The 20,459-nt window shown below is 42.6% G+C and overlaps 1 protein-coding gene across 2 annotated transcripts in view; it reads right to left on the bottom strand.

Moving 5' to 3' along the window:
* The window catches only part of LOC134011953 (NACHT, LRR and PYD domains-containing protein 12-like), a 67,166-nt gene that overhangs the window by 1,769 nt on the left and 44,938 nt on the right, over positions 1 to 20,459 (bottom strand). For both annotated transcript variants that reach the window (XM_062451521.1, XM_062451522.1), the window contains 2 exons: positions 19,710 to 19,883; positions 18,986 to 19,159 (listed from right to left, as the gene is read on the bottom strand). In XM_062451521.1, coding sequence (XP_062307505.1) covers positions 18,986 to 19,159; positions 19,710 to 19,883 — 348 coding nt within the window. The remainder of the gene's footprint in view (positions 1 to 18,985; positions 19,160 to 19,709; positions 19,884 to 20,459) is intronic.

Raw genomic sequence — 20,459 nt, 5'->3', positions numbered from 1 at the left:
TATCCCTAAACAATGGTAGGAGACATGAAGCGCAAAATATAGGGTTTAAATAATTAAAGGATGAGTGGGGGAGAGGAGCATGTGTATGCTTTCATAAAGGACCAGGATGCATAGCTATAACTTATGAGATATTTGTGGCCTTACGCCCAGAAGCCTAATGCAGCTGGCTGTTCAAGGTCAGAAAGAGCCTAATTGGAAGAAATGTCTATGTAGGAAAGTACCTGCTTTGAATCCCTTGAGACAAGGGACGCTTGGTAAGATTACCTAATGTCTATGTAACCAACAAATATTGTACTATATTAACATACGATGGGGAGAAGACTATATAAGTTAAATTGTCCGGAGAAAACTTCAGTCTGATCCCGGGATCACGCTCACGTTCTATTGGGAATCTTTGTTACCTGAGAACCAATAAAACACTTTGCATCAACCCTGTTGAGTTCCAGTGCTGTTTTTAAATTTTGAGAATTGACTGAAGACGTACAGAACTTTTGTTTCTTCAAATTGGCGAGCTACAACCAGGAGAAGTTTGAGAGATCCACCATGGGAGGAGAGCACCTCGGAACACGCCTTGGCCAAACAAATTTATAAGGTAAGCAGAGTTTTTTATATACATCTGCTTAATTCTGTGCGTTTCCGAGGTGTGAGCCCACCCAGCAGGCCAGGTAAACTGGTGCAATCTCTTCTTCAAAAGAACCTATGTCTTTTATTTAAAGTAATAAAACTATCAGAGCACTGAAACCCAGGTTTGATGCAAACATATTGTATGTTTGTATGTATTTTGTATGTCTTGTACTGCTATGGCGTGGAAAGAATGAACAATTAATATGTCACGTTCAACTATAATCTGCTGGTTCCTTGTCTGTCTAACTTTTGCTATGGGCTTGATTTGGCTTGCACTGACGGCGCAGCGCTTGCGTTAGTGTATATATATATAGTGTGCTTTTGTTTTGATATGTGGTATAGATGGTCTCCTGAGACAGTTTATCAAAGGAAGACATCTGATATCGGGCGTGTTGTGTATTTTAGTGTGTGAAATAATATGTGGTATAGATGGTCTCCTGAGACAGTTTATCAAAGGAAGACATCTGATATTGCGCGTGTCGTGGGGTCTACGACAGGCAGCAAAGGGCAGGAGTTATTTGTACGGGTGTACATTTGATGCCCTTCCAGAGCGAGTTTAGCTCTATAAGCCGGCAGATTCTCTTGGTTGAAAGAGAGTTAAAGTACTTTGTCAAATAAGATAACATTTGCGTGCGTCGCTGGAATAGCGATAGATAACATCATTGGCCAGAATTTAATGCTTGTGAATATGCTTATGTATCAGAATGAGTAGATATTAGACAAAAGTCATATAACAGACTGTATTTTACTGTAAATAGAGAGGAACATACACAGTAGAGTCTGCAAATGCACCAGAAACATTAAATGTGGTAGAGTAAGGAAAGAGGCTTCAAATGGTCCGCTGGGCTGGGCGAGAGCCAGACTTGCGTATTGCTCCTGGAACTTCACGCCTTCACCTAAACCGTGATAGACGTGGCCAGTAGAGACAAGCGCAGTCGGGTTGTCGTTTGGGCAGCGAGTGATAAAAAAAAGAAAAAAGAGAGAAGCCTGTAGATCTCTGTGAGCCCTTAAGGCTTGACAGAGAAATGAACCACTAATAACAATAGAGTGGCGTTGTCAGGGAAAGAAGCCCCAAAAATATAGCAGTAAATAGCCACATTTCTTCTGCCCCAGACAGAAAACCACATAGTTATAGATAAAGACAAGTGAACAGTTTTGTAAGCCAATGGCAAGCTCAACTCCAATGTTTCATGAGTTTCTTGGATCCTAAGTTGTGAGACATGTAAGTTGTGATTGAACATATCTCTGAATCATTGATATTTGTGGATGGCTAAACAGTTACAAGTGATCAGAGAAGTGTTGTGATTAATATAATCAGAAGCATCAGCGGTTCATTTCTCACAGACATTTTCTCTCTCTCCCTCTCAGACACACACACATTCTCTCCCTCTCGAACACGTACATCCACATCCTTTCTGTCCCTCTCCCACTCCCTCACACACACACACACTCATTCCCAGTTCCATAGACTCACACATACACCCACAAAAACACACATTGCACTCACACACACACATACCCACACATTCTCATCACACACACACACACATACCCACACATTCTCATCACACACACACACACCCACACATTCTCATCACACACACACACACACACCCACACATTCTCATCACACACACACACACCCACACATTCTCATTACACACACACACACACACACACACACACACACACACACACACACACACACACACACACACACACACACACACACACACACACACACACACACACACAAACGTCTCTCATCACACACAACACACTCATTCTCATCACACACACACACTCCTACACTCACTACAAACACACACATTAACATCCTCTCTGTTTTTGTCTTGTCTCTCCTTCCCAAAATACCCCCCACCCTTTCTGTCTCTCTCTTTCTTTCTTCCTCTCCCACACACACACACACACATCCACTCATTCCCAGTTACATATACTCACACACACATCTACAAACACTGTTACACACAATCATCCACATTAACGGCTCTCAATCACACTCACACACTCATTCCCAGTTACACACACACATACATCCACAAACACTTATAGACACACTCACTTAAATTAACGTCTTTCATCACACACACACACCCACTCACTCTCATTCGCACACACGCACACACATACCCACTCATTCCCAGACACACACACTCGCACCCTCTCTCTGTGTCTAGCTATTTCTTGTTGTTTCTCCCTGAGTTGTGCTTGAGTTACCGAAAGGTAGACACAGGCTCTGCGGAGAGCAGTGGCACCTGCCACAAGAGAACGACTATTTTCACAACCAGGAGCAAGGTTGTGTGCGTATAGAGAAGGACGCGGCTCCATAGAGAGACAGGAAGAGAGGCACTAGGGATTGTGTGTAATACTGACGGCAATCAGAAGTATCAGGGGACTGTGATTATTGTAAAGTACACACAGAAAAATATTAGCAAGTAAGGTTATTACAGTAATGAACACATTAAGGACCCCAGAGTTCCAATTTTGTAGACGGTGTGACACTTTACAGTAATAAATTGGCATACTAGACAACAGAGATAAAACACTACTTCTTATTTATTCTACTTTGATTAATGCAAACAGACACAGTAGTATTTTTGACAAAAACACACTTATTTACAAAAGTTGAGAATTAACAGAATGCTCAGCTGATAAATTTAAAACTTGGCAGAGTACCAAATCACAAATTCCGCCATAGAAGAGAATTCTTCCCTGACTTGTCTTAGCAGTAACACAATTGGCTTAATTCTACAGGTCCGGCCCAGGTTGGAGCAGACCACAGTAGCCACTATCCTAGCGACTTCCGGTTAAAAGTGCCAGTAGGGCACACAATAGTAGTATGGGATAGGCCAGCCACACATCCATCACTCAGTATTACCATTGTTCCCAGTGGGTTAAGTGGAGATAGGAAGGTGGGATTGTACCACCAGACCTCCATAAACAATAGACAAAAGAGGCTGGTGTAGGACCCCAACTTAGCTCCAGTGAGCTAACTGGGACAACTAATTAGCTATTTTGTAGAAATTAAGAAAATCAGGGAAACGGACGACCAACCAGTTTCCCAGGTCCTTGGTCAGCAGAACACGACACATTTATACAGGGATCATTCACGGTAAAAAAACAGTGAGAAGGCTTTGCACAGCCATGTGACGACTCCAGTGGAGGTAATAAAAAAAAAACGCCACCCAGACAACAAAAAGTTCATTCAACATTTCCTGAAGAAATGGCATGCTCGCAATTCAATTTGTCCGAAAGGAGGATCCTTTGATTTAGCGTGCTGTGAGGAGGTGGAGGTCAACATAAAGCCCCACAAATCTAAAGATTTGAAAGAAGACGAGGGAAAAGGAAGTGCTAGGTTGGTTTAGAAAGGAAGGACACAGACGCCAGCAGATGGCAAGAAATAGACGGAAAATACGAAGTGATGAAAGAAAGAAGACAGAGAAAATAACCAATCCAACAGAGACAAGAATAAAGGAAGTACAGGGACAGAGCCCCACCGCACCAGTATGGCCATTGGAGCCACCCACATATTTAGACAGTAAAGAAACTGATGCAGCACCTCCAAACAACCATCAACAGATCGCTCATTAGGGACACGCCCCAAACAAAACAGCAGAGAGCAATCGCTGGAATAGGGGGACAACATCAATCAGAAATGTCAAGACTGGGAGTAGTCAATACAAAGGATGAAGTATGAAATAAACAACCTGATGACAAAATTACGAAACCGCAGTGACAAGATGTCCACACCCAGGCCAACACCTGAAGTCAGACCAAACGAGGACCCCCACAGCACATGGCAACAACTCAGCGGCAGAGGGGTCGTGCACTCAAGTCATCACAAGCGACACACACGTGAAGAACAAGAGCAGCACTGGGTGAGAGATGGTGGAAGACTGGGGAGAAGATCCAACCTAAACGACCACCTAGAAGGGAGGGGAACAGAGGATCTAGATGATCCCATCCAGCAATGCCCACTGGTGGTAAAAGGACCTGGACAAGATCCCTTGTACGTGCCATGGTCGTTCATGGACATGATCGGCCTGGCAGGTAGACTACACTCACTGATGGAGCTAACAAATGGATAACAGCACTGGAAGAGAGCACAGCAGGAGTGACACTGGCTCTGGGAGATATAAAGGCTCTGCTAATGCACACGGCCGGAAAACAGATAACAGCAGAAGTTTTCCAAAATGCACAACTGCCAAGAGTGGTGACCGGAAACCAAGTGGACAGCGTAGGGTTCGAAGATCACCGCAACCAAGTATGGGCAGAGCTAAGGAAACACTACCCAGAGAAGATGGATCCCTCTAAGCTAGATGGCGAAATGCTGAAAGACGACGAATGTCCATCAAAGGTTCTGCATGCTTTTCAATGCAGGTGGAGTAATGAGACTGGGAGTGCCTGGAACACAAACAACACCACACAGAGACTGTTTATGCTGATGGTGATAAAGGCAATTCAAGATGTACAAAAGTGTCTAGACGGTGTGGTAGGCCTGAATGGACTGGCCAGAACACATACTCCATCACGTCAATAACTGCAGAGAAGAAAAACAGGAAGCAGAGGCCCAGGTTCCCGAGAACCCGACACACCAGGCCCCAGTGATGTTCCAGCCACCACCCCAACCTCCTGCTCCACCAGGACCAACGCAGGCAGCCCCAGTCTTTCCCCTAACTCTCACCCTGCCACCAATCCATGTGCACATTGGCTCCTCAGATCAACCCTGGAAGGGAAGGGGAGGACCTTCGCAACGTGGTGGGAAACCCCGTGGGGGAGGAGGAGGACGAGGCCCACCCCCACAGCCAGATGGACAAACACGGTCCAACCCCAATCTGACTGAATCAGCCACAAAATGCGTGCTGGGGATGTGGACAACAAGGACATATCAGAAGAGACTGTCTAACAAATCTGTATGTGGCGCCAGCTGCAGACTGGCAATAGAGGTGCCCAGAAAAGCCTGAGGGGGAAAAAATGTCGCCAATGATCTCATTACAACCACGAGAAGAACCCACCATATCAGTTACAGTGCAAGGCCAAGAACATGCATTCATGGTGGACACAGGAGCGACGTACTCATGCACTGGAAAAAATGGCTTCAATCTCCCCCTCTCAAGTTCATCCATCCGAGCTGTAGGCTTTTCTGGGAAAACACAAGTGGTACCAATTACGGAGCCACTCACAATGCAAATTGCAGGAAAAACTATTGTAGCACCTCTACTGTACTCAGCACACAGTCCCATCAATCTATTAGGAAGAGACATTCTATGAATATTAAAAGCCAATATCGTGTGTACCCAAAGCGGCCTGCGAGTGGAGTTCCAAGAAGATCCCTCAGCAAATCAGCAAACCAGTGACAGTTGAAAAGAAACTACAATATGTCTTAAGTTCACTAATGAATGTAACAACACAAGATCCCCACAGCCAGACCACAAGAATCTTCACTGACCCAATCATGGGAAGAATGGGAGCCGTGGATACAAGCATTAGTAGGGAAACCAAGACCACAACAGATGCCACTGCACTCTTCTTTATGACGAACATCAAGGTCACACGGACTATGCCGACTGTTGTATAGAGTTGCTATTTTTTTTTTTTTTTAACTGTCCTGTATCATCAACCAGGATATCTTTGTAGGCCCCGAAGGAGCTGCCGCAGCTATAACACTCCCACCAGAATTAAAAGAATGGTATCACATACAGGATTCTGCCCCTACGTTACATTAATTACAACTGAAGGACATAGATCTTATGAATTAGATCCAATGATAAAAGTAGCCATACAGGTATTAGAATGGAAGCCCACAAAATAATACACATCCCCTGACACACGTTATTATAGAATTTCAGGAAAATTACAACGTAGGGACAGCTGAGACAGTGGTAGTGAATATAAAAACACCAACAAAACTATGTAAATGTCAAATGTAAAAATGTGATGTCTACTCTCAGAGCATGAATATTTGTTAGGACAGGTACCCCCAACGTTATGGTACCCTACCAGAGACAGTACCCTCTCCGACACCACGCTATAGACGGGATTAGACCCACTATTAAGGGTCTAGTGAATGCAGGAGTCCTGATAGAAACAGAAAGCTCCTGTAATACACCCATCTTTCCAATAAAGAAGCCACACTCTAATGATTATCGATTGGTACATGATCTGCGAGCTATTAACTCCACTGGAGACTTTCCAAAGGCGATTGTTCTAATGCACACATATTACTTTCCAACATTCCGCCAGGCACAAAATGGTAAACAGTTGTTCACCTGTGCTCTGCATTTTTATGTTTCAGCACATCCAGACTCACGATACCTGTTTGCTTTCACCTTTGAAGGTAAACACAGTACTTAAACCCTATTACCCCAGGGATTCCTGGACAGCCCAGCTGTGTTTGATCAATGCTGGCCCAGGACCTACAGAATCTGCAGGTTACCAGTATCGTTATCCAGTAGGCTACATAAAGTAAGTAGAGACAAGTTACAATTTTGTCAGACGACAGTTGATTATCTGGGCAGGCGGCTTAGTGGGGATAAGAGACAGAGAGCACTGTCACGGATAGACACCATAGCCAAGGCTTCGAAACCTCAGACAGTAGAGCAAATGCTTACCTTACTAGGAATGGCGGGATACAGCAGACCATGGATTTGTGATTATGCCCTCAAATCAGCACCTTTGCGAGCCCTTACTAGGGCTGCAGGGCAGACTAGTAATGCTGCTACATTGCAGTGGACCGAAGAGGCGGAGGGAGCTTTTTTAGCTCTCAATAGTAACATGCAATCCGCCCCCACCCTTGGCAATCCCGATTAATCGAAACCACTTCATCTATATGTTCCGGAACGATCTGGATATGCTACTGCTGTATTGTTGAAAGACACGCCCATGGGGAAACAACCTATTACAGTACATAACTAGATAATGTAGAGGCAAGACTTCCACCCTGCTTTCAGGGACTGGCAGCCGCTGTCTTTGCTTTTAAACAAGCATCATCACCGACAATGGGACACCCAGTAACTTTCTACACATCCTATCAACTATATGCCTTACTCACAAGCCCACGATTTGTTTTAACAATGGCCAGAAGGACTGGCTACGAGGTGATACTGTCTGCTCCAGAACTAACCATTCAAAGGTTTGGCACGGTGAACCCAGCAACTACCACACACCTGTGTTCATGTAACTTTGTTATTAGGGATGCGCATGGTGGTCACCATTACGCCAGGGGGGTGATTATAGGTCACCTTCAAGTCGTAGGGGGGTCATCATATTTAGCAGCCACAGTTGATAGTGTTACGCAAATGCAAATAATGTGCACATTATAATGTTAGGAAAAACATTTCTGCTCCCATTTCACACATTCCAACAGCAGACGGACCATTTAGACATCTGATGATAGACTATGTAGACAAGATGCAACGTATAGGAAGACTGAGATACATCTTGGTAGTGATCTGTCAGTTCAATAGATGGGTAGAGGCAGTGCCAACTATTCCTGATCAGTAGCAAAATTCCTGTGCAGGGAGGTCTTTCCAAGATTCGAGTACCAACTGCCAAAACATTTTGTCACCGCATGAGATGGCTGCTGGAAGGCCCCTTCCAGCACCTAATTTAGAAGGACCCATCGAGGGTCCTCCCCACAAAGCATTTGAAAGAGAGCTGCATAGCTACCTACTGCTCTTAACACATGTAGCACAGTCCACAGACAAAGCATGGTACCATCACACCTTCTCCTACCCCCGACAAGGAAAGGGTCTTCCCCCTTTGTCCTTCTCCCAGAGGAGAAGCTTCAAAGCTTCTGGCCCAGCATGGGGTCAGATACAGAGGCCACACGGCCCACAGTATCAGACAAAGGATTTATAAGGAAGAACTTTCTTATGTGGATTTACAAACATATTCTCAAGGACTACATGGCTCATGGACACTATTTCAATGACAGTAGTTGATGTGTTATAATGTGTGTTTTTCTCATTTAATTAGAACGTTGTTTAATTGAGGTTTGATTATAACTTCCCTTCAAGTATAGTTAAGTCAGCCAATCTTGATATCAAAATGATTGTACCATACTAACAAAACCATTTACGAATGTTGTATTGTTATATTCGGAAGTTTGAGCATTCCATGGACAGTTGAAATAACGGAACTCAAAAGGTACAGCTACTTCACACCTAGGCAGATCTCAGGACGACGCCCAGGTGGGGGGAAACTGACCAATGAAAGAGGTCACCTTCACGGGGACCCCCCCTTGTTCTTTGGAGTATAAAACCCCCAAACGTACAATCACCCTCGCTTGTTCGTAGGATTAAACTGAAGTGCTCGCGACATTTCTAAACTATTCCTCTCAACCTGCAAATTCACTGAGCGCCCGGAACTTTGGCCAAAGATTCCGTTGTTCTATTTTCGTTGGACGATAACGAAACCATTGACTCTACCCTTCTTCAAACCGACAAAAGTAACTACGATTTGCAATATTTCTTACCTGTGACATATTGGCATGTTGTGATTGAATTGTTGATGTTGATTGTATTTTACAACTGAGTTAGCTTAACCCTTGCTAAGTCAGTTGCCCTTGCTCGTCCATTGTTACCACAAAGGCCTACCTGTCCCTCTCTACCCCTCTCTCACTCTCTCTCCCTCCCCCCTTTACACGCGCTCTACACAGCCATTGTGTTGCTTGCCCTCATTTGCATCCAGCCACTGTACTACTCTGACTAACCCATAACTTATCTGGTATTTGTTCATTATAATTACATTCTCCTAAATAAATCATTGTGTATAATTCGCGTATCACTCACGTTATCTGATCTGCTCTACTTTCATAGAATTCACGACTTAAGATTAGACTGATTATTACGAAGGCTATTATTTAAATGTTATTCAATAAGGTTTCCTCTATCCCTTTAACAATAAGATGTGGTGCCCTAAGAACTACATACTTTATTATTAAATTAAGTATTACTAATCTTAAACGAGCAAACCCCGCTACACACAGATACGTAAGGTAGTGTTTTCAACAGGTGAAAGGTGTCACCAAGGAAAGGGAAGCAGAGATTCCAGAGAACCTGCAGATGGTTGCACCTGGAGATTGGGTCTACGTGAAGATGAACATGGAAGACGATCCCAACCGGCTGAATGACCAACAACCCAGACCGCCGGCAGAGACCCATCTCCACCAGCCTTACTGGTCCAAGTGTTTTTGGTTTGCGTGCTTTCGTTTTTGCAACGCGTTTATGTATTTGCAGCGTTTTTGGTTTGCGTGCTTTCGTTGTTGCAACGCGTTTATGTATTTGGTTGTGTTGTGTGTATTTGCAGCGCGTTTGCTGAATGCTGCGTATGTGTTGTCAAATTCATGAAATTGTTTTCTTAATTTGCTTTTGCTTTGTCTATTTGCATGTGTTTTCATAATTTGCAGCGCGTTTGCACATGTCGGCCACCGTAGGTATTCGCTTACAAAGGATATGGTAAGAGCCTGGTAACACCATGGAAACAAACACGGCTTCCTTTTACAGTCCAGTTTCATATTACTTGCTGAGTAAATAGCCATGTTTTACCTGGTATCGCCTTGGAACGTATATTACAAGTTCTTACTAAGGGTAACGTTGACAAAGTGGTATTCGCTTACAAAGGGTATGGTAAGAGCCTGGTAACACTATGGAAACAAACACGGCTTCCTTTTACAGTCCAGTTTCATATTACTTACTGAGTAAATAGACATGTTTTACCTGGTATCGCCTTGGAACGTATAGTACAAGTTCATACTAAGGGTAACGTTGACAAAGTGGTATTCGCTTACAAAGGGTATGGTAAGAGCCTGGTAACACCATGGAAACAAACACGGCTTCCTTTTACAGTCCAGTTTCAGATTACTTACTGAGTAAATAGTCCAAACATGCGCAAGAACATACCCAGTATCCAAGAAGATTTACCGTGACAGTAGAGGAAAACTCTTCCCGCGGAGGTAGGTAGCTATACCAGCCAAGTAAATGAGGCCATCGATAAATGTATCTGAAAAGGTATTTTATTGTAAAGTACTATCTTATCTTCTCATTAGACGTGGACTGTTACCGACATAAACCTTACGTAACTGCAGGGTAATAGTAGAGTATTTTGTTCGTAATTCTGCTGGAGCTTGGCCGTCTTTACCTACTTAGTAGCAGCGGTATTTACCCAATAACACATTATAATTTACCATATATATCTCCCGTTGTTACCAACTTACCAGCGGTATACGTTTCCAGGTAAATACTAAGTTTTGTACTCTGTCTTTACCTAATTAGGACCAGTGCAAATTACCCAGTAATGACCAGCACGTTAGTATTTAGTTAATGGGTAAATACTTCGAATTATCTAGGTATTTACCACCTTGGTACCAATCGGTAATACCCAATAATACAGAAAATATACCCAGTAATGACCAGCACGTTAGTATTTAGTTAATGGGTAAATACTTCGAATTATCTAGGTATTTACCACCTTGGTACCAATTGGTAATACCCAATAATACAGAAAATATACCCAGTAATGACCAGTACGTTAGTATTTAGTTAATGGGTAAATACTAAGAATTATCTAGGTATTTACCACCTTGGTACCAATCGGTAATACCCAATAAAACACATAACATACCCTTTACTTTCTATGTAAATACCTAGTACTTAAGGGACTGTAAAAGGAAGGGTTACCGTAACATCTAGGCGAGATAGGAATCTCAGAGCAGAATTTAACATGCCTCCGCATGAGCACCCATTTCAACCCCCAGCGTATGACCAAGGTGCTGCAGAGAACATCCCAACTGCCCCACCTAACGAAGTATACCCGAACTTGCAACATACTAATCCTTTCAGACGTATGTTAATGCAAGCCTCGCCTCTGCGTCTTGTGACAGGTACCATTAACACTAGGAGTGGTCCAAAACATAGATATGGGGCAGCGCCATTAATGTCGCCATTAGAAAGAGAACAAACGGGGGAGAATATAGACACCTTCCCTATGATTCAGGTCCCAAATCCTAACCCTGGGGATGACGGCGATGCAACTATGTATGTTTTTAGACCATGGACAGCTGATGATGTACGGAGAGCCGTAGAAGGAATTCCCCATCCAAAAGTCAGAGCACCTGAATTTGTTGCTGGGATCAATGGCTTAGTCGAGAGTTATCGACTTAATGGACTGGAAGTAGAGAGAGCAGTTAGACACATACTTTGCCCAGATTGGTGCATGATTTGTGGTGATTGGAGGGGGACTGGTGCTGATGGACATGCTCTCGCCCCAGGGAATGCAGATTTAACCGTCCGAACGCGAGCACTTTTAGACCGTATACAAGGACGTTATCGGGCTAGACCCGATTGGACGGAAGTTAACAGGTGTGTTCAGAAAGACGACGAGGATGTAGATCAATACTATCATCGTTTAAAAGAGGTCTTTGATAATCATAGTGGCGTACCACCCCCTCAAGATATGCTCAATGACACGCCTTATGAACAGCAGTTAAAGAATGCGTTCCTAAAAGGATGTCTGCCTCAAATCTCAAGGTTCGTTACTAAGCATATGGTAGATCATCGCACTTCTCGTTTAAATGCTACCCTGGAATATGCCCGTCATGCTGAAAAACTTTTTAAACAAAACAAAAAGGAAAAAAACAGAACAGCAGTGTTTTCATTAGATGAAGACGGTACAGGCATGTTTGTATTTGACAGTAACACAGGCAGAGGAGGAGATGGAGGCAGAGGAAGAGGCCGAGGAAGAGGCAGGGGGAGAAGAAATGCGGATAGAAGAGAAGTAGAATGTTGGAAATGTGGTAAAATGGGACATTTTGCTATAGAGTGTAATAGAACTAAACCAGAAAAATTGAACTTCTCACCAGGAGAAAATGAACAAGCATGACTAGAGAGTGAAGAAGATGAACTAACGGAGAGATTGGGGAAATTAAAAAATGTTAATGCAAACGAACAATTGACTTGGGAAGACAGCGTTGAGGACGGAGAAGAGATGGTTTTAAATATTGAACATGTAAATATGATGTTACAAAAGGAAGAGAGACCAGAAATTGTGCTGATTGTAAAAGGGACAGAGGTGAAGTTTTTGTGTGATTCTGGAGCGGCTAGAAGTTTAATTCACCCAAATGACGTCCCTGGTGTTTTGAAAACGAATTCCTACGTTCATATGCGGTCAGCTAGCGGGCTGATACACAAAGAGGGCTTATCTGCATTAACATGCCAATTTGTGCTTTCTAATGCTTGCCCATGTAATTTGTTAGGGAGAGATATGATGCAAGCATTGAACATTGCAGTGGTGCCGACCCGAAGAGGTGTCAAAGCATTAAGAATACATGACAGTAATGTGATCGAGGGAGAAGATGTTCCGCATTCTTGGTATAGCTTGGATTTAGTGGATACGGGTCCCGGGAGTGTGACATCATCCCTCCTCAAAACAGTCAGAGAGAGAGTGCTGCCAGGAACTAAGATGATGAACTCAGACAAGCTACATTGTACATTATATTACAAAATGTCCAAAGGATCTGAATCACGTTATGAGGAACAACTATCTAAATTGTCACAGTCTCAGGTACACATTACAACGCTTTATTGGGACGATAAGGGAAATTCCGCAGCCCACTGTGTGTTGCCTTCTGATGCACGAAAATTGTTTCGTACAGGGGGAACACCGCATGTTTCGACTTCAAGAAACAGACTAACTAATTGGCAGGATTTAGGCAAATTAGTTGAACGGGGGATTGCGGTAACTGACTGGCAGTCTCAAGGAAATGGGGACAGTTATAGTCCCGATTAAGACATTTTCTCGAGAACTCTGAACTGGACAACCCATGCAAAAGTGGCAACACATTTAGATGGGAAGGACAAACCTAGACGTGATTGACATATGTTTACTATAACAGAGGAACAAGAAGAGACGTTAAAGGAGGTTCCAGAATGTCTCTGGTCTAAAGGGAAAGCAGACGTGGGGATAATAAAGGGTATTCAACCAATCGAGATAACAGCAAAATCCACCTTTAGACCACATCAGAGACAATACCCATTGAAACCAGAAGCAGAGGAAGGCATAGATCCAATCATTAACGATCTTTTAAAAGCGGGTGTTATAATTCCTTGTTTAGATCCACCATGCAATACCCCTCTCTTTCCTGTTAAGAAGTCACCTCCTTCTTCCGGGTGGAGGATGGTACAAGATTTACAGGCTGTCAACAAAGTAGTGATACCTAGGGCCCCCACTGTGCCAGATCCACACACCTTGTTGAATGATTTGAGACCAACTAGTAGAATATTCTCTGTGGTTGACATTAGTAATGCATTCTTTTCAATACCAGTGCATCCTAATAGTCAATTTTGGTTTGCGTTTACTTATAAACAGAAACGCTATACCTATACAAGAATTCCACAGGGTTATTGTGAATCTACTACTATTTTCTCTCAAGCTATGTCTGCTAACTTGGCCAAATATACACCACCAAAGGATAGTCAGATTTTACTTTATGTAGATGACATTTTGGTTGCTTCCGATACAGAAGAGAATTGTAAAATTGACACACTTGCATTGTTGAAGTTCTTAGCAGAACAAGGACACCGTGCAAGCAAGGACAAATTACAATTGTGGCAGAAAACCGTTAAATACCTTGGGTATAATCTTACACAGGAAGGAAAATGTTTGGATGAAAGCAGAAAAACAGCTATCTTACAAGCACCAAAACCACGAACAAAAAAACAAATGATGTCGTTTTTAGGGGTAACTAATTTTTGTAGAAGTTGGATCTCGAATTACGCGGCTATTACCGCCCCCCTAACGCCGTTGATTTATGAGTCACCAATGGCAGCGTCGGACCATTTAAAATGGACACCAGAAGCGGATAACGCTTTTGTGGAGATAAAACGGGTTTTAGTGGGCTCAGCTGCATTGGGGTTGCCAGACTATACAAAACCATTTACCCAAACTGTTGATTGTAAAGACGGACACATGACTTCTGTCTTGACTCAGACACATGGGACAAAGAAGAGACCATTGGCCTACTATTCTACGAAATTAGATTCTGTAGCAAGAGCACTGCCCCCGTGTGTACAAGCAGTTGTGGCGGCCTCTATGGCGGTTCAAAGTAGTGCAACCATAGTACTATTTCATCCACTCACTCTGAGAGTGCCTCATGCTGTGTCAGTGATTCTATTACAGAATAAGATTTCCTATTTATCGCCATCCAGACATTTATCTTGTATGACGGTATTATTGTCTCAACCACATTTGACAATTGAAAGATGTAACACACTTAATCCCTCCACTCTAGTGCCCGTGGCCACAGATGGAGATTCGCATGATTGCCTCGCAGATATTTCTGAGAAGGTGCTGCCAAGAGCTGATTTGAAAGACACGCCCTATGATGATAGTGAAATCACAATGTATGTTGATGGGTCAAGTAGAAAAAATCCTGATGGAACAAATGCTACTGGGTATGCTGTAGTCACTCAAACCAAAGTTTTGCAAGCTAAACCACTTCCTAGGAACTATTCAGCACAAGCTGCGGAATTGATCGCCCTCACAGAAGCATTAAAACTTGCAAAAGGAAAAGTTGTGACTATTTATACTGATAGCCAGTACGCCTTCTCAACTGTGCATGTGTTTGCACAACAGTGGAAAAATAGAGGTATGGTTACGTCAACAGGAAAAGACATAAACCACAAAGATCTAATACTTGAATTACTTAACGCTATCCAGCTACCTCTGAAAGTAGCTATATATGCAAGTGTGCGGCGCACACTGGAAAATCAGACCCAATTTCAATAGGCAATGCTAAAGCTGACGCCACAGCTAAGGAAGCAGCTATGCAGGACATGTTAACACTATCAGATACGCCGAACTATGTAGATGAGACAGTGTTGAAAGATATGCAAGATGTGTCCCCTAAATCTGAAAAGACTAAATGGTTAACGAACGGGGCAACCGTTACTAACGGATTATATAAATGACAAGACGGCAAGTTTATATTACCAAAGAATCTGTTTCGTTATGCGGCTGTATTGAGCCATGGATTAAATCATGTCTCAACAGGGGGGATGGTAGGACTGATAACGAAAGTATTTACAGCCTATGGGTTCATAAACTACTCTAAAAAAAATTGTTTAACCTGCCCTATCTGTGCAAGACACAACACTCAAGGTAATGAGACCAAAGCGTGGACAATTTCCAAAACCTCAATATCCATTTCAGTACATATGCATGGATTTTATTGAACTAAATAAGTGTGAAGGAAGGAAATATTGTTTAGTTATTATTGACATGTTTACAAAATGGATTGAAGTATTCCCAAGCTCAACACCAGATGCTCTAACAGTGGCTAAAGCGTTAGTAAAGGATATTATTCCAAGGTTTGGGATACCAGAAAGAATATATAGTGACAATGGGAGTCATTTTGTTAACAATACCATCACAATGATAGCACAACATCTAAGTATTAATCTAAAAAATCATTGTGCTTATCATCCACAATCAGCAGGTCTAGTGGAAAGACATAACATTTACATTGAGTCATTTAGCAGACGCTCTTATCCAGAGCGACTTACAGTAAGTACAGGGACATTCTCCCCGAAGTAAGTAGGGTGAAGTGCCTTGCCCAAGGACACAACGTCATTTTGGCACAGCTGGGAATCGAACTGGCAACCTTCAGATTACTAGCCCGACTCCCTCACCGCTCAGCCACCTGACTCCCGTAATACCATAATGGTATTTTGAAGAGCAAATTAAGGAAGACTATGGAAGAGACAGGAAAGAATTGGATTTACTGTTTACCATTAGTTGTGTTAAATATGCGCATTACTAAAACATCAGCAGGACTAACACCATTTGAAATGATTTATGGGAGACCTTATATAATACCACAACTTAAACCATTTACGAGGAACGATGAGGAGGCAGATCAAACATTGGCAGAATACATGAACAAAATGCTAATAGGCAAAGAAGTTGCTTGTGCTAATTCTATTCCAGGTGATGCAGTGGATCAAACTTCCGGGGGAGTCAAACCAGGAGACTGGGTGCTGATTAAAGTCATTAAGAGAAAAAACTGGTCAAGCCCCAGGTGGGAGGGACCGTATCAGGTACTACTCACCACACCCACTGCAGTCAAAATAGCAGAGAGGAAGTCTTGGATACATTTGTCACATTGTAAGAAAGTAAGGGACATTGATATAGGGTCAGATTAGTTACTCACCATCGTCTCTTGAGGCACAAGTGTGATTACAAAGGGGAGTCTTACTTTTATTGGAAGGCCCGTCTCAAACTCAGTGAAGTAAACAACGGCCAACAGAGACTTAGGGTGTGAACTAAAATAGGCTAAAAGGACAGGAGACAGTGAACAGGGAAAGGTAGGATCATAATGTGGTATCCAGGTCCTTGTCCACAAAACTGTGGTGTCCGTGGTACAATATGTAACACTGGAACAACGGGGTATGCTGCGAGTCCCCCTAATAATCCTACACTGGCACAAAGAACCACTATTATAAAAGGCAATCCAACTACCTCAATGAGAGCAGATTTGTGGTGGTTGTGTGGAGACATGAAATTGCGTCCTCAACTTCCAGCAAAGTGGCATGGTAGCCGTGCACAGACTCAACTACTCATGCCGTTTCATCTCTTCCCCACATCTGATTTTAGGTCCTTATCTCACCAGTTCTCAGAGCAGGGTCTCACCAGGAGGAGGCGCTCTCAGGTGCCAGGAGGAGCATTTGATCCTCATATTTATATAGATGGTATAGGGGTACCACGTGGAGTTCCTGATGAATATAAGGCAAGAAATGTTGAATGGCTGTTCTGGTGGTCAACCGTTAATAAGAATGTTGATTGGATTAACTATATTTATTACAACCAACAGAGATTTGTCAACTATACTAGAGATGCTGTTAAAGGTATTGCAGAGCAACTAGGCCCCACTTCTCTGATGGCATGTCAGAACCGAATGGCCCTGGACATGTTGTTAGCAGAGAGAGGAGGTGTATGTAAGATGTTTGGTACACATTGTTGTACTTTTATCCCTAATAACACTGCTCCTGATGGGAGCATAACAAAAGCTCTGGAGGGTCTTACATCTCTTTCAGAGGAACTGGCAGAGAATTCTGGAATTGATGATCCATTCACTCGTATGATGGAGAGCCGGTTCAGCCGGTGGAGCACATTCATCTCTTCACTGCTGATGTCTTTGGCCATAGCAGTGGCAATACTCATCACTTGTGGTTGTTGTTGTAAACCATGCTTTAGAGGTTTAGTGACCCGTTTGTTAGATAAAGCCCTTACTAAAACTATGTACCAACAGCTGCAGAACCATGCTGATGATGACTATGACAGGATGAATGACCATGCTCATTACACCTATGATGATGCCTATGTATGAAATCCAAAGATGTTAAGTGAATACACCATGACTCGTTTAATGAAAATCTGGCGAAGTGTTAAATGATGATATTGCCGACAGGCTTGAAGAAGTACAAACATTTTTGTTTCCTATTATTATTGTTTTATATATATATATCTGCGTATGATGATGTGATTTTTATATTTTCCTACTCTTATATGGGATGCATAGACGTCGAATGACCACTAGATTAAGTGATAACGGGTTTTGCCCTATAGTGTTTTCCCGTTATGTCTGAATGCATTCTTGTCTGCATGACTTTATTTCTTTTTCCTATGTTTTATTAACCATGGTTTGATGTTATCGTCTGTATGTTTCAGTATATTCAGGGGGGAAATGTCGGAGAAATTAAGGATGTGATGTTTTATACTGAACAATACAGATGCCTAGCATTCTTTGTCAGCAGATAACAGAGCCCCCTAAGCTAAACTCTATGCTTTCTTAGCACCCTGGGGGAAGGTTGAGCATTTGTTAAGACAAGAGGATGTTGGGGGTCGTGGTTGTTTTAAGGAGATACTGTGTGACAAGGACTATAGGTGGAGACGCAAGGTCTGTTGACCATTTGCTTGACACCTATGTGAAGGAGCTTTTACTGTGCATTACTTGATAAAGAAATTATCTTAACACCTCTGCCCTGTATCCAGGACAACGCCATATTATTGATTAGGCTGAAAGAAGTCTTTGATGTGCAGTGAGCCAATGTCTGAAGGGCCATGGGGCAGCTGTGTGTCTGTCTTTGTGGGACGGACCAATGACTCTTGAGAACGATATATTATAATGTGTGTTGTCTGAAGTTCTTTGGGGTTCAGTGTGCATCAGCTGGGAAGTGCTGATGTTACTGGATTCTCCAGTTCTGTCTAAGAAATTAGATGGACCCCATACAGCTTGTGATGTGTGATTGAAACTATTAGTTCAATACTAAACATGATTACAGACCTCAGTGTCTCCAATTTCCAGAGTGGACTCCTCAAAACAGCAGAGAGAAGCTTCATATCTGATTCCCTCAGGTTCTTGTTACTCAGGTCCAGTTCTCTCGGAGAGGAGGGCTTTGACTTCAGAGCTGAGGCCAAAGAAGCACACGCTTCCTCTGTGATGTTACAGCTTGACACCCTATGAAAGGATCATTATTACAAAAAGCATTACAATCTCTACTGCACTCTGGTATTGGAAGGATTATCTTCATTTCTAGTCTTGACCAGATTAAACCTGATACACGGTGCTACATGCTGGTGTTGACCAGATCAAACCTGTTACACGGTGCTACATGCTGGTGTTGACCAGATTAAACCTGATACAAGGTGAAAATTGCTGGTGTTCTTGTTGATCATTGAAAGACTGACCCATGTTGAGAACCTCAACATGGGACGAGGATAAAACTAAGTGTATGCAACTGGCTCCTGTTGTTGACCAAATTAGGCTAACCCTAACCCTAAACCAGATACAGGGTGAAGATTGCTGGTGTTCTTGTTGATCATTGAAAGACTGACCCATGTTGAGAACCTCATCTCCTTCTTTTTCGTTTTTCATAACTCAGATTCCTCCTTGCAGGCATACGTTTACTTGAATCATTTAAATAGCAACCACATTCTCTAAATCCAGCATCCAAATACAATGTGTGATAGTAACTATTAGTTGTTTGCTGTTGAACATGATTACTGACCTCAATGTCTCCAGTTTGCAGAGTGGATTCCACTGTAGATCAGAGAGCAGTTGCATTTCTGGAATCTGGAGGTCATTGTTCCTCAGGTCCAGTTCTCTCAGGGTGGAGGGGTTTGACCTCAGAGCTGAGGCCAGAGAAGCACAGCCTTCCTCTGTGACCCCACAGCATGACAGCCTGCAAAATTGATCATATAACATACTTGAGAATATTTTAGTACATTATGTCAAGATGTTATCTTCCATGTTTCTGTCTGTGTGTTGAGGCAATAGCTCGTCACACGGCTCCCCTCCACTGCTGAGAAGGAAGAAGGACTTGTCTAATATTGGTGCTGAACATGAATCCTTCCACAAGTATCACTTGTGTTTTGTTCCAGTACAGAAGTCAAGTTGATTCAATGATTCAAGCCTTTCCAGCCTGAGCCAACATTCAGAAAATGTTTATTTTCTGATAGAATATGATATCAATAAGTTGTCATATTCAATTCATTGTCATGTTAAATCATACACCTGAACTGTTCATACCACATTGAAGAGAATTACTAGGGCTTTCTAAGGATACAAATAAACATGATTATTTAAGGCTAATCATCCTTTATCAAGAAGATTTCACGCAGCAATTTTTACAAACATCTTCTGTCATCAGTTTCTTCCTCCATTTCATCAGACAGCTTCATTTTCAACCACTTTTATTACAAGATATGTTTATTTATCAAGTTTCACAGAAATCTGAAAAAAATCGAGGTTAGATAAA

Source organism: Osmerus eperlanus, chromosome 25 (genome assembly GCF_963692335.1).
Source record: "Osmerus eperlanus chromosome 25, fOsmEpe2.1, whole genome shotgun sequence".
Lineage (NCBI taxonomy): Eukaryota > Metazoa > Chordata > Actinopteri > Osmeriformes > Osmeridae > Osmerus > Osmerus eperlanus.
This window is presented reverse-complemented; position numbering and strand designations above follow the sequence as displayed.